Genomic DNA, 14,586 nt, shown 5'->3' with positions numbered 1-14,586 from the left:
CTTTTATCATGCTCTTGCTATTCACTACCAGAATCCCAATGATGGTAAACTTGGCCTCTAGTCTCCTTCTCGGTGTACAGTCAATACATATCAATGGCCGCAGCATTAGCATTAGCTTTTGCGCTTTTTTGTCAGTTTGAGGCAGGAAATGGAATCTGTTTATGAGATAAATATTTAAATTCCTCAGAAACAGGACAGATATGTATTAATTGTTCATTAAACTAAAGTGTTACCGTTTTTAGTAAAATACAAAAAATTGTTTTAACTAAAATATTCAACAGCCCCAGCAGCAAGGTCAGCACAGACAGGTAAGCATACTCCCAGAATCTAGGTAGTATTAGCATTGAGGATTGTTGCTCAAACCTGTTGTTCCCTTCCGGGAACTCGAGCCGCGTCAGGAACGCTATGGGGAACGCCATTGGCGGGCCGCACTCTGAACTGTGTATAACAACCAATGAAATGACGGGAGTGACGTCACAGGCGCGGTGACGTCATCGACCGGGAAGTATAAAGCGCGTGCGTTTGAAGCCGGCGGCAGCTTTTGTCATTCAGCGAGAGCGCTCTGTGTCTGTGTCTGTCCCGGTCATACTGCTGCTTTTCGTGCCAGTTTGCACGGCTTTTTATTTGAGTAGTATGACCATTTAAATGCAACCAAAGGGGGAAAGAAAGTTAGAAACTAAGGCGGTTCAAGCAGCCAAATAGATAGTGAAACACAGTCTATGTTTAGTCTGCTTGAGTGTAGAGCACGCACAGTCAGCCCTCGAAAAGGCTGGCTGTCCACAGTGTGAGTGTAAAAATCTCCACTGCCGGTGCTCCACGGAAGGCTCTCTTCGAGGAGGGAGCCTTCGCTAGCGTTTCTCGCGGGTCTGGCCCCGCTTCCGCCGAGGCGGAGCGGTTGCTGCACTCGCTGAGATCGCGGCTCGATCTATTAGAGGGACTGGAGACGGGTGTTTTAAATACCCTATCTCCTCTCCTATCTGGTGGATCGGTGAACCTTTTTTCTGGATATGGAAGCCCGCAATGCGGTTACTTCCCTCCAGGAAAGGTTTTCAACGCTTTCCATATCTTCCTCTAAGGAGGTTGATGTGAAGTACGTTGTCAAAAGTATTCAACCGCCCCCCCTGATCGCCTCAGTATGATGAGCTGGTGGTTGTGCTGACTGTGCATTAGCTAAATAAGCAAATATGAGCCGCAGAAAAGCAAACGTTCTGCTTCCTGCGGACTAAGTCAGCACTTCCAAACGGAGCTTTCTGTCCTTCCCGATCTATATTGAGTTTTTAGATCTGGAAAAAATAGAAAGTAAAGATGACGCCGCGGGTTAAACAGACGCTTTCAGCTATCTGTCTCCCGGTCTGGCATCATTCTTGAAGGCTCCGTCTTTGCTCTCCAAGCCGCCTAAAGAAAACTTCAGGCTTGATCAGCAAAGATACACGTGCTGGGGTTCTTGACGGGATAATAAAACCCCAGCCGTGTACCAGCTCCTCACATAGAGGCTCATAATAGGAGCGTTGCAGCCCGTTTCCCTCCGGTGACACCTAGAGGGCGGGATTAGCGACACTCCTGACCGGGGGCTTCAAAGACCGAGCCCGGTCCGAGGGTCGTGCTTCGGTCTAAGAGGTCCTCGGCTAAACGGCCCTGACTTTATGGAAAATAAATAAATAAAATATAGGGCCAATGAGGGCAGCCCCTCTCGGGGAGGTCTGCGGTGCACCATAGAAAAACTCGGTGACCACACCTTCCCGGCCCTCTGGAGATCCGAACAATCTCCCGCGAACAGAGTTCGCAACCCCCGCGGGGGTCTTAAGAGCAACTAATTCAGGTGTATCCTGCCAGCCCGCTGTTACAGGTCACCGAATCAGTTCCTCAGATAAATCCAGAAGCCAGCCGCGAGGGGCTGGTTCCCTTAATAGAATTTCTGGCAGCGTGGAAACTACTGCCAAATATTTCTATGTGGGTCCTGCGCACTGTAGAGAAAGGTTATTGCAAAAATTTCAATTCGGCTCAAGCCGCCGCCTTTCAGCGGGGTATTTCACAGCTCTGGTGAACCCCGAGCAGGGTCTGGTAATCGAACAGGAGGTAGAACTCTCCTGAGGGAGGAGGCCATCGAGGTGGTCCCGCCTCGGTGTAGAGAGTCTGGGTTCTACAGCCAGTACCTCATTGTTCCCAGGATGGAGGGCTTCGGCCCATTTTCGACTTCACGTCTCCATCCTTCCACAACACAGGAAGTTTCTCAGGTTCGCTTTTAGGGGCAAAGCTCACCAATACAGAGTACTTCCTTTCGGCCTAGCTCTCTCACCCCGAACTTTCACGAAGTGTGTGGATGCTGCTCTGGCTCCTCCGTGACTCCAGGGCATCCGCATACTCGACTGGTCGATTCTGGCCAGCTCAAGACAGTTAGCGGCCCAACATCGAGGTGTTGTTCTCGCTCTCATGAAAGAATTGGGGTTGAAGCTCAACACCACTTATCTAGGTGTTATCTGGGATTCGACCACGATGCAGGCACGAATGTCACCTGCTCGGATCGAGTCGATCCTTACTGCAGTAAATGCGGTCAAGCTAGGCCCGCCACTCACTGTCAACAGTTCCAAGTACTGTTAGGTCTTATGGCAGCCGCTTCCAACGTGATACCTCTTGGACTGCTGCTTATGAGACCACTTCAGTGGTGGCTCAAACCAGGGGGTTCTCCCCGAGGGGAAACCCATTCTGCAAGATCAAGGTCACGCGGCGCTGCCTACGTGCCTTGGCCATGTGGAAGAAACCCTGGTTTCTCTCTCAGGGTCCGGTTCCGGGAGCTCTTCGTCGCCGCGTCAAGCTAGCGACGGACGCATCCCTCACCGGATGGGGAGGCGGTCATGAGTGACCGCTCAACCCAGGCCTGTGGAGCAATCCTAGCCGTGTTCCACACCCTGAAGTGTTTCCTTCCAGACCCAAAAACCGTCACGTGCTGCAGTCAGCACTGTGGGGATTTATTATATAAATCATCAAGGAGGTATCCGCTCACGCCCCTTATATAAGCTGGCGTACCGGATCCTCTTATGGTCTTAAGGAAAGACTTCTCTCCCTGAGAGCAGTCCAGTATCTCTGGACGTGGGAGCAGACGTCCTGTCAAGGCAGGGGCTGAGGCCCGGGGAATGGATGCTTCACCCAGAGGTGGTGAAGCAGATCTGGAGAATATTTGGCCAGGCACAGGTGGACCTGTTTGCGACTCAAGAGACATCGCACTGTCCCCTCTGGTACTCTCTAGTTCCTCCAGCTCCACTGGGGCTGGATGCCATGGCACAGACGTGGCCGAGGCTGCGTCTGTACGCCTTTCCCCCGATCGCTCTGCTCCCGGGAGTTCTGGAACGGGTCCGTCGGTTTTAAGTACGGCTGCTGCTAGTAGCCCCGTACTGGCCGGCACGAGTATGGTTCTCGGACCTGGTATCTCTCCTCGATGGCTCTCCGTGGGAGATTCCCGTCAGGAGGGACCTCCTGTCTCAGGCTGGGGGCGCAATATGCCACCCCCACCCAGAGAAATAGAGGTTATGGGTGTGGCCCCTGAGGGGGCACAACTCATAGGAGCGGGTCTCTCAACCGAGGTTGTTGAGACCCTTCTCCAATCCAGAGCTCCCTCTACGAGGAAACTGTATGGCCTCAAGTGGAACTTATTTGCGAGATGGTGCCGCGAGCGCCACTTAGACCCAGTCAACTGCCCGGTCGGTACAGTTCTGGAGTTCCTACAGTCTCGCTTTTCCGCAGGGCTAGCTCACCCCACTCTAAAGGTATACGTGGCGGCCATAAGTGCCTACCACGCCCCTTTAGGTGGCCTCTCAGTGGGCAAGAGCCCCCTGGTCACACGTTTTCTCCACGGTCGGGAGATCGAGGCTTCATCAGCAAGTAATGAAGCATGGAGACTATGGGACCTCTGGCGACTCGATAGATATCGCAAGGTTCTCTTTGGTTCTCCTTAGTGCCTCCAGGTCCGCCCGGACTGGACGCCATAGTACAGACGTGGCCGAGGCTGCGTCCGTACGCATTCTCCCGATCACTGTGCAGTTCTGGAAAGAGCATGCCGGCATAGTCACGGCTAGTCCAACCATGGTCTTGGACCTTCCCTCTCAAGCTGGGGGCGCGGCCTGCTACCCCCACATGGAGAGGTGGAAAGTTATGAGTATGGCCCCTGGGGGGGCGCAACTCATAGACTCGGGTCTCTCAACCGAGGTTGTTGAGACCCTGCTCCTATCCAGAGCTCCCTCTGCGAGGAAACCTTAAGTGGAACTTGTTTGCTTCATGGTGTCACGAACACCATCTAGACCAAGTTACTGCCCGCTGGTACAGTACTAGAGTCTCCGCAAACCCACTAAACCAGCCCACTCCATCCTGAGGGTGTTCGTGGCGGCGTATTGGCCTACCACGCCCCTCGTGAGGGCTCGTCGGTATGGTTTCCTCGGTGGTGCACTCAGGTTGAGACCTCGAGGGGTCTCAAGCCTCTATTACCTCCATTCTTGGAGTGCGACCAATGGGAAGTATATCTGCCCAGTGCAAGCACTGGGCACATACGGCCACAAAGAAAGAAAGAAAACATGTGGCACGATCAGAGCTATTAGTAGATGGATCACAGATGCCATTCCTACTACTTCCAAGTCCTCTGGTCTCCCAGCTCCATGGGGAGCCAAGACTTACTCCTTCTGAGGCTGTCTGTCTCCAGAAAGCTCTGTCAGCAGGTGTCCCCCTCCAGGACATCTGCAATGCTGCGGGTTGGTCCTCGCCCCCGACACGGGTTGGTCCACGCCCCTGACATTTGTCAGGTATTACGAACTTGACCTCAGAGCCGCTCCAGGCTCAGCTGTGCTCTCGGCCTAGTGCGCTAGGCCTAGAGAGTCAGCCACCTCCCTAGCCAGGAGGAGACTTCGCAAGGCGCCTTCTTTCTGCGGAGAGAAGAGAAGTCACTTCGCCACTAGAGAGATAATGCCCTGATGCTGCCATCAGACCCAGTCTTACTCCCTCTCGTTCTGGGCGTACTCCCAGACAGAGGACTAAGATTCCTCGTGTGCCTGAGGGCCGAGGACTGCCTCAACAGCTGTCCGCTGAGTGCTAGACAGTGGCATCCGGTCCCTCTTGTTCTGGCTAAACCCCAGACAAAGGACTAAGACTCCTCGTGTGCCTGAGGGCCGAGGGGTGCCTCTTGCACTGGCTGGCGAACCAGGCAAGAGGTCCACGGTTCTCTTGAGCGCCTGGAGGCCGAGAACTGTACAGCCCTCTTGTCCGCGGAATGCTAGACAATGGCTTAATTGTCCTCGTGTTCTGACGCAGTGTGCTATCAGACCGAGTGTAGTTCGGTCCCTCTGGTATTCTGGCCTCTTCCCAGACCAAGGACTAAGACTCCTCGTCTGCCTTAGAATAAGGCCGAGGAGTGCCTCACGCGCTGGTTGGCTACCACGCAGAGGCCCCTACTGTCTTCCCCGTGTGCCCGAGGGCCGGGGATTGCAGTGCCCTCTTGTCCGCGGAATGCTAGACAATGGCCTATTCCCTCGCGTCCTGGCGGAGCTCCAGGCCGAGCCTTGGATCCCTCTTGTTCTGGCTGTACCCCCAAACAAAGGATCACCCTCTCCTCGTGTGCCCGAGGGCCGAGGAGCCTTGAGGTCAAGTTCACCGTCCTCGTGGGTCTGCGGACCGAGGACTGCCTTACACCATCTGTCCGCCGAGTGCTAGACAGTGGTCATTCGGTCCCTCTTGTTCTGGCTAACTCCCAGACAAAGGACTAAGACTCTGCGTGTGCCTGAGGGCCGCGGAGTACCTCTCGTTCTGGCTGGCGACCAGACAGAGGAAGACCTCTATTCCTCGTGTGCCTGCGGGCCGAGGAGCACTCTTGGGGTCGAGTGCACTGTCCTCGTGGGTCTGCGGACCGAGGACTACCTAACACCATCTGTCCGCCGAGTGCTAGACAGTGGTCGTTGCAGTCCCTCTTGTTCTGGCTACTCCCAGACAAAGGACTAAGACTCCTCGTGTGCCCGAGGGCCGAGGAGCACCTCTCGCTCTGGTTGGAGACCAGACAGAGGTAGAACCCCATTCCCCGTGTGCCTGCGGGCCGGGGAGCACTCTCGAGGTCGAGTGCATTGTCCTCCTGGACCAAGGACTACCTACACCATCTGTCCGCCGAGTGCTAGACAGTGGTCATTCGGTCCCTCTTGTTCTGGCTAACCCCCAGACAAAGGACTAAGACTCTGCGTGTGCCTGAGGGCCGCGGAGTACCTCTCGTTCTGGCTGGCGACCAGACGGAGGAAGACCTCCATTCCTCGTGTGCCTGCGGGCCGAGGAGCACTCTTGGGGTCGAGTGCACTGTCCTCGTGGGTCTGCGGACCGAGGACTACCTAACACCATCTGTCCGCCGAGTGCTAGACAGTGGTCATCCGGTCCCTCTTGTTCTGGCTAACTCCCAGACAAAGGACTAAGACTCTGCGTGTGCCCGAGGGCCGTGGAGTACCTCTCACTCTGGCTGGAGACCAGACAGAGGTAGAACCCCATTCCCCGTGTGCCTGCGGGCCGGGGAGCACTCTCGAGGTCGAGTGCTGTGTCCTCTTGGACCGAGGACTACCATATACCATCTGTCCGCCGAGTGCTAGACAGTGGTCATTCGGTCCCTCTTGTTCTGGCTAACCCCCAGACAAAGGACTAAGACTCTGCGTGTGCCTGAGGGCCGCAGAGTACCTCTCGTTCTGGCTGGCGACCAGACAGAGGAAGACTACCATTCCTCGTGTGCCCGAGGGCCGAGGACTACAGGGCCTTTTTTGTCCGCGTAATGCTAGACAAGGGCTCTCTCTCTTTCCACCCTGGTTGAGCAGACACTCGCAGGGCTCGGAAATTATGGAAGCGTTGGTAGTCTCGTTCCCCATAGCGTTCCTGACGCGGCTCGAGTTCCCGGAAGGGAACGTCTCGGGTTACTATTGTAACCTTAGTTCCCTGAGGGAACGAGACGCCGCGTCTCGGACCATAATTCCCGCACCCTGCGGCGCTCGCTTCATTCCTAAAAGAGCTGCCGCCGGCTTCAAACGCACGCGCTTTATACTTCCCGGTCGATGACGTCACCGCGCCTGTGACGTCACTCCCGTCATTTCATTGGTTGTTATACACAGTTCAGAGTGCGGCCCGCCAATGGCGTTCCCCATAGCGTTCCTGACGCGGCGTCTCGTTCCCTCAGGGAACTAAGGTTACAATAGTAACCCGAGACGTTTTAATAGACATAAATGTACACTTCTTTTACTGTTATTGGAATGTCAATGACAATTGATCAGACTTTTAACCTCAAACATATATCTGGACAAATTATCTGGAGTCAGCAGTGAGAATTACATGCTTCATATTTTAAAGAATTATATTTTTTTGAGAGTTTCATACAACATAATACAGCTTAAATTAAAATATACCTTTGAAAAAGTAATAACATGCATGTTACTATTAATAAAATACAAAATCACTTTGTGTCACTGTTCTGTTTGTTTATGTCATTGGTTTCTTCCTTTTGTCCCTTTATCTTAATAGAAAAACTCTAAATGTTCATCACCAACATGTACGCTTTTTCCTTAAACTAATATATTTGTGTGTTAGAGTGCTGGAGCTGTCACAACAACATTCTCACAGTGATTTATCCTACACATAGCTTCAGGAAACTTCAGAAAAAAATAACAGCAGGGCTGCCAACTTTTGTGCTCAGTTTGAAATGACAAAAACCTCGTATCACAATTTGTGTACTGTGAACCAACTTTTTTGGATCAAACAAACTATTAATGAAAAATCAACACTAATAAAACAATTATTCTGCATGCCTAATCTTCTTGAGAGATCAGTTTAAAAGCAGACTGAAAAGTGGAGGGAGAGAGAGAATAAGGAACGCAGGTAGCTACACACTTGAGATGCATTTGTATAATTTGATCATTGCTTTTTATATATATATATATATATAATTTTACTAGTTTACAAAATATGTGTAGGTCTAACATTTACTGATTATACTGTACTGAGTTAAAAATGTATGTGAATTATATGTAAAATATAATGTATGTCAATTTAGGTACTTAAAATATGTAAAACTGTACAATTAAATGTATTGTAAATCAACATCATGTTTCTAGTCTGGGTCAGACCTGAAAATATTATCCACATAATAACAGGTAATGTTACCATGGCTCTGGGCGGACAGCAGGGGGCAGATGCACTCTTCTGACGTGCCTTTTTGAAACGGTTTGGTTTTAGTGTGTTGCCAATTGAGAAAACCCCAAAAAAGACTTAAACCTATTACAAAGAAACTCTAACTTAACAGGTAAGTAATTTCTATAAACGTGAGGTCAGTGCCATACAAGAGCGGAGGAGCTTCGTAAAAGCCAATGACTGCCTGTCAATCTTAATGTATAATCAGCTTTTGCCTGCGGGAAAAAACAGTTGAAAAGCTGAACAAAGTGGGTTTGGCTCAAGTTCAGCAGACAGGGTTTCAGAGGGTTGACGCTAGAGATAAAACAGATCATGTTTCCTTTTCAGTAGTGTTTTTGAACATCTTTCATGTAACAGGTTGGTACTGTAATAACACTTGAGTTAAAACATACACACATTTGCTGTATTGTTTGTTGATAGGTGTCTCCGGGTATCTCTATTGCAGGTTTTCGTAAGATGTTGCCGCATCATATGATTTCCATTCTGTTTACTTTCGTTGGTAGTCACTGTAAGTTTTTGCACTGTCTGGAAATCACTAATCAAAATAAATTTGTGGTTATTTTCTTCTGTGAAATATCTGTCCCTGGACCACAAAACCAGTCATAAGGCTCAATTTTTTTAAATAGACATTTATAAAACGACAATTTTGACCCATACAATGTATTTTTGGCTATTGCTACAAATATACCCATGCAACTTATGACTGGTTTTGTGGTCCAAGGTCATATATTATATAATATAAAAATGATACATGCTATTGCTAACCATAGGTAACACACAAAATTCATACCAGTTAAAAAAAATGTTTTTTTGACAGCTGTCTGCAGTGTTTGTTTCTCACAACAGTGTTGTCATATAACCTTGATGGCCCTGTTAGATATGAGTGAAGATTACCTAAGTAAAATAGTTTTGAAATGAAAATGCTGTCAGTCTGCATCTTTGTCATATTTGTTTCCGCTTACAAAGCAAAACTACCACTGGCAGCTGCATAAGTGCTTAATGTTCTCATTACATTATACCTTAATTAGGCAAAATATGGTTTTGCTTATGGTATGGTATGGTTATTACAGATTAAAGGCCCTTTTTATACCAAGAACTATAACAATAAAGATAACTATAATGATAGCTAATTTAGTGTCCACTTCAACACACAATACTTTTGTTTATTATAAGTATGCACTCAAGTTATGTCATCTGTTGTTTTAAATGCTTAAGCTCTTTAAAGCAGGATGGATTCTGATTGGCTATTCAGTTTGCTTTCAAACTGAGAGCAAGTTTGATTTCACAGTTTTGCTCCAGGCTTCAAGTCCTGATCAAGAAGGCACACCTGAAAAAGCTAATGAAAGTCTTGTGGATTACTATACGTTTTAATGTGAGGACCTCACCCCCCTCTGACTTTAGTGGGACCCTCTAGGCGCAGAGCCCAAGACAATGTTGTGCATTTGTTACGAGATAAATAATATTCACTGAGAAAAAAAGGAATCTGTTGAATCCTGCATAACAACTCTCAAATTCTCCCTTTCACAGATACTGTTAGGAGTGTACATACAATTATGCAATGACGATAATAGATAGTAGATTTTAAACTCCACCCATGAAAACACATTTTCTTATTTATACAAATGCATAACAGCAAGTTGATTGAACATAATAAATCTATTTATTATACTTTAGATCAAATAAGGTAGTTTGATTGATTGAATTTCAGAAAAGTGTCACTATATTTCTAATACTGTCTAAGCAAAATGTGCCAATATATGTAAATATATAACCTATTATACATGATTCACTCCTGATAATGTAGCCCACAAGCCCTTATACTGTTTCATTGTAATGCCGCCATCCACTCTGTTGTGTTCACACAAGAGAACAAGGAAATAATAGAGGGAATTAAACTTGTCTAGCAGGTGACCCACAGCAGTCACATTATTGTGGTGACCTGCACAAAGACACGCTAATTCCAGGAAGATTTTGTAGGTGGATCATTTGACAAGGAAACAAAATCTCAGACCCTGAGAAACGAGTTCGGCATCTCTTCATGGTTCTTTCCAGAGGCAAGGTAAGAGTGACAAATCAGCGTGTTTATTCTTTCAAACATAAATCTGCTGTAAACTGCCTTTCTGAAGTACTTTAAAAGTATTTTTTGAAGGAAATGCTTACCTTACCTGAAATGTGCTGTTCAGTGCTGTACTTTTGAAAGTTGTCTTTGATTGAGTCTGTTATTAGTGTAAAAAAAGAGGAGTTTAAGCAATTTGACTTAACTTCAGGTGAGCTAATGCAGCAACAAATACTTATTTGTACTTTCAGTTTGTGTCATTGTAATTTATAATGAAATGAATGTTCTGATTGATCGCGAGGTAACTCCATGAAAGATTCAACCCTAATGTAGCCTGCTGTAGCTACAAATAATGGATAAAATGTTCAAACATATAGTGCTTCAGATTTTTTTAAGGGATTAAATTTTATTGTATTTATGGTCATATGTGACAAAACCATGAAAGTATTGTTATTTTGAGCACAGGTCATTACAAAAGACCATAAACATCTTTAATCAAAATTTAGTCTTATTGTTCAGTTGTATCTTTGTTCTCTGATTGTACAGTATATGACAGAATTTCCTATTTTACAGATTTAATGTGTCTGGATGAGCCTAAAATTGCCTTTTGTTCTGAAGAATTATGTTGACGTGATTTTGACATAAATCAGAGAGAAACATGGCTGGTCAAGGTATAATATACTACAAATTATTTTTGATTCACTATAACTACTTTTGTCACAAAACTGCTGTAATGCAAGATACTACTCATTTGTCTTATAACACTTATTACACTGTTGTGGCTTGATTTATCTCACTGAAATCACATTTGTTTCTCTTGTGCTTCAAACATTGTCACTGTTGGTTTAAACATTTGCGTTGAATAAAACAGAATTCATGTCAAATTTCATTTTCAGTTTTCTTTTCCAAGACCTATAATTTCCAGATTAAGTGCTAATAAATGTTTGACTTTTATCTGTTTATATCATGTTTAATTTCTCATTTTCTTAGATACAGGACAAGTTTTAAAGTACTGCGTAGGAATCGTCATAGCTGTCCTCCTGACTCATGAATGTGTTGTGGAAACACTTAATTTTCCAGAAACAAATATAGATTTAGAGGTAGGTGAGGTTTATTTATACCGCAGGAGCGTAAAAACAAACTATATGAATAAGATTCCCTAGAATGAGACTCCTGTCTTTTTTAGATTAACTTGCACTAATATATTATTTTGAGTAGGAATTAAATATTTATCCATTAAAAGCATATTTTAATTATTTAACATTAAGTTTATAGCAATAAGTCAGATGATAAATGTTTATATGTAAATAAATCTATTTTTGTGTTTTTTTTTTATTCCAGTTTAGCTACATAGATGGCCAACTGCATCACAGAATACCAAGAAGCGCAGGTCTGATTCACCTTTACTCATACACACTATACTAATAATGGTTTGATGATATGGATATATAAATAAAGATACATTTATTACATAATGTAATATGCTTTGTCATTGTTTTTTGTGATTTTGTCTCAGCATTTATTTAAAGAGTACAAGCCTTCTATAATATCTCATCCTTTTCCCCAAAGGTTCAGAGCTATTGGAGTTCATTGTGGTTGTTGAGGTGAATGCATCGCAAGCTGTGGTGATTGAACAGATCAGAGCGTCTTTGGCCTCCATCATGTTTCCTCTTCAACTGGACAACAGCACTGAAGTTACTGCTGCAAACATTACAACAGGTGAGCCTGTCAAACTGGTGTTCCAAAGCCATTTACGTCATTCTTACTTCTTCATTTTCTTAAATGTTGTGTCAACATTGTGTTATATTTCCATTAGTGTGTCAACCAAATGTGACCGACTACCAGTGTGTATGCGAAAATGGTTATGCATGGTCATACAACAACTGCCAGACATATAAGGCCTGTGGTGAGGTCAGTTTTGGCTCATGTGGATGTATCAACGGCATTCCCAGTGATGGAGAGATGTGTGTGCTGGAGAGCGGTAAGAATTGTGTTGTGTCAATCACATTTACACACTGCCTCTGATACTTCTATCTGTCATAAAAAAGTTCGGATCAGGTTCGATTTTCTGCTTTTCGCATCCGTAGCAAGCATTTTGATAGGAAAGGATGATACGAAAACAATGAAAATACACATTATATGATATCAGTACATATTTAAGTCAACAAATATGTATACTGTAAATATTTGGGCACCAAAATGTCCCATAATGTCTAGAAATGTTGGCAGTTAAAGGATAACTATTGCCAAAATGCAACCTGGGCTGTTTTTTTACTGTAAACTAGACAAACATATCTAAAAGCATAATTACGAGAAATTAGCTGTTTTTGAGATTGACCGTGATTTCGTTTTATGGTCAATGGCAGGTGAACGGGAGTTCTAGGGGCATAAATTTGAGCGCATCAAAATCGATATTTTTACAACACTAAGAAGGCTCGACACACCATGAAACTTTGCTCGAAGTATCGCCTGGGTCTCTACACATGAACTTGAGCATTGAGAACATTGTTTGTGTACACAGAGTTTACTAAAAAGAAAGGTTTTGAACAACTCACTTACACTGTTAGGGTTTCCGCTCGCAGCCGTCTTGCCAGTCAAGAAGTGTCGATCTCCGAATGCGAATGAATGGACTCCTTTAAATTCTAGCAACCACAGTCACCAGTTTTGTACAGTTTTTTTATCTGTATCTATACGGATTGTTAATAATAAACAGTGTAAGGAATAATTGACGACTGGCCATTGAATTCTTAGAAAATAATGCTCGGGTGTGCATTATTTTCTAAGAATTCAACGGACCGAAGTCAATTAATCTGCTTATAAAGGGTTTGCACTTATGTTACGATTTGGTCAGTTACTTGGATGCATGGCCGTATTGGAGATACTTGGCTGAAAACAAAAGCATGGATTTCATGATTAATGTACTACTGAATACAATGTGCTAATTTATGCTAAACCACAAGAAAAACATGTGGAAGCTTCTAAATCATATAAACAAGGACTTGGTAATATTTTGACAAACTAAAGTTAATAAGTGGTAAAGATACGTACAAGCAGTATTAATTAAGATATTAGCCTAATATTTCACCTACCTGACTGGAAATGATAAGAACAAACACAAATGTTGTCAAGATTCTTGCCCTGGAAATCCTCGTTCAGTTTGGACAACCGCAAACGCTTTCTTTCCTCAGACACTCTTTCTTTTTTGCACTCTTCTCCTTGATTTGTTATAACTTTTGGCAGTCTATAGTACTGATTAGTACATCCCAAAACATGACCGTAATTGACCAATTTCAGCAGCAATAATCAGCAAAATCTGTCAGTTTTGTTCAGTTCAGTGGCATTGTTTATGTTCAGTGCCGCCAATATGGCCGATTGATGACGTGTTGTGAAAACACTCTATACTAATGTTACCACACCTCAAGGTATCGATCAGAGAACATATTTCAAGGCATTCATCCGGTTTTTGTCCTTAAAATGCTATTGTAAATATTATTAATTTCTTATCTAATCCAACACCTCTGTTGCTAATTCCAAAACATTGTTTTAGACATAGTAACAAGGCTTGAGCTGTTGATAGCAGACTGGAATACACTAAATGTTTTTTGGCCTGATTTTCTGCCAATTTACAGTCTGGAGAAGTTGACGCTAGTTGCTGAAAGTCAGGGCCAGTCTAGTCTCGCGTAGCCAGACCTTCAGACTGACGGCTGAAGGTCTGGAATTCATGGCAGCTTTCATTGGCCAAGGCCTGCCCATAAGCCCGTTTGACCGACATGTCAAACAACCAATCACAGTTTGTTTCATTCAGCATCACGTTTCGGTGCCTGAATATGCCCCCACAACAACAGACTGGCATGCAACAAGTCAGTCATTGAAATAACCAGCATTGAAAGTTAAAGAAGAAGAGAGAGAACAAGCAGTAAGTCCGTAATTTGTTCGCGAACATCACAAATATGTATAACAACAATGGCGTCTGCAACAAGGTGCACGTTTCTCCATGAGTTTGTTGTGATTGGAACAACTTGTGTGTATGAGTGTATGATAGTCTGTCCTGTAGTGTATGATGGCCAGTTTTCCTTTGCCACTATTTACAAAGTCTGTATGTGTGTGCGTCAAACTGTATGTGTGTGTAAAACCTAATTTTGTGGCAAAAACATGGAAATAATCTTTTTATCATATTGTTTACTGTATTTATTTGTTTGGACAATTTTGTGAGTTTTGGTTATTTTGCTGTTTTAGGCTGTAATGACCTTTAAAATAACTGAAATCATGTGGCAAATTGATATAGACATGTAATGCAGTCAAGACCTGCCTGGAACTACATTTGCCATGCGTTTCCCTGAAAATAA

The 14,586-nt window shown here is 44.9% G+C and overlaps 1 protein-coding gene across 1 annotated transcript in view; it reads left to right on the top strand.

The window, feature by feature from the left end:
- The window catches only part of LOC141348477 (uncharacterized), a 46,036-nt gene that overhangs the window by 27,560 nt on the left and 3,890 nt on the right, over positions 1–14,586 (top strand). The window contains 2 exon segments of the mRNA XM_073852771.1: positions 11,810–11,959; positions 12,057–12,221. Coding sequence (XP_073708872.1) covers positions 11,810–11,959; positions 12,057–12,221 — 315 coding nt within the window.

This window comes from Garra rufa, chromosome 13, assembly GCF_049309525.1.
Source record: "Garra rufa chromosome 13, GarRuf1.0, whole genome shotgun sequence".
Lineage (NCBI taxonomy): Eukaryota > Metazoa > Chordata > Actinopteri > Cypriniformes > Cyprinidae > Garra > Garra rufa.
This window is presented reverse-complemented; position numbering and strand designations above follow the sequence as displayed.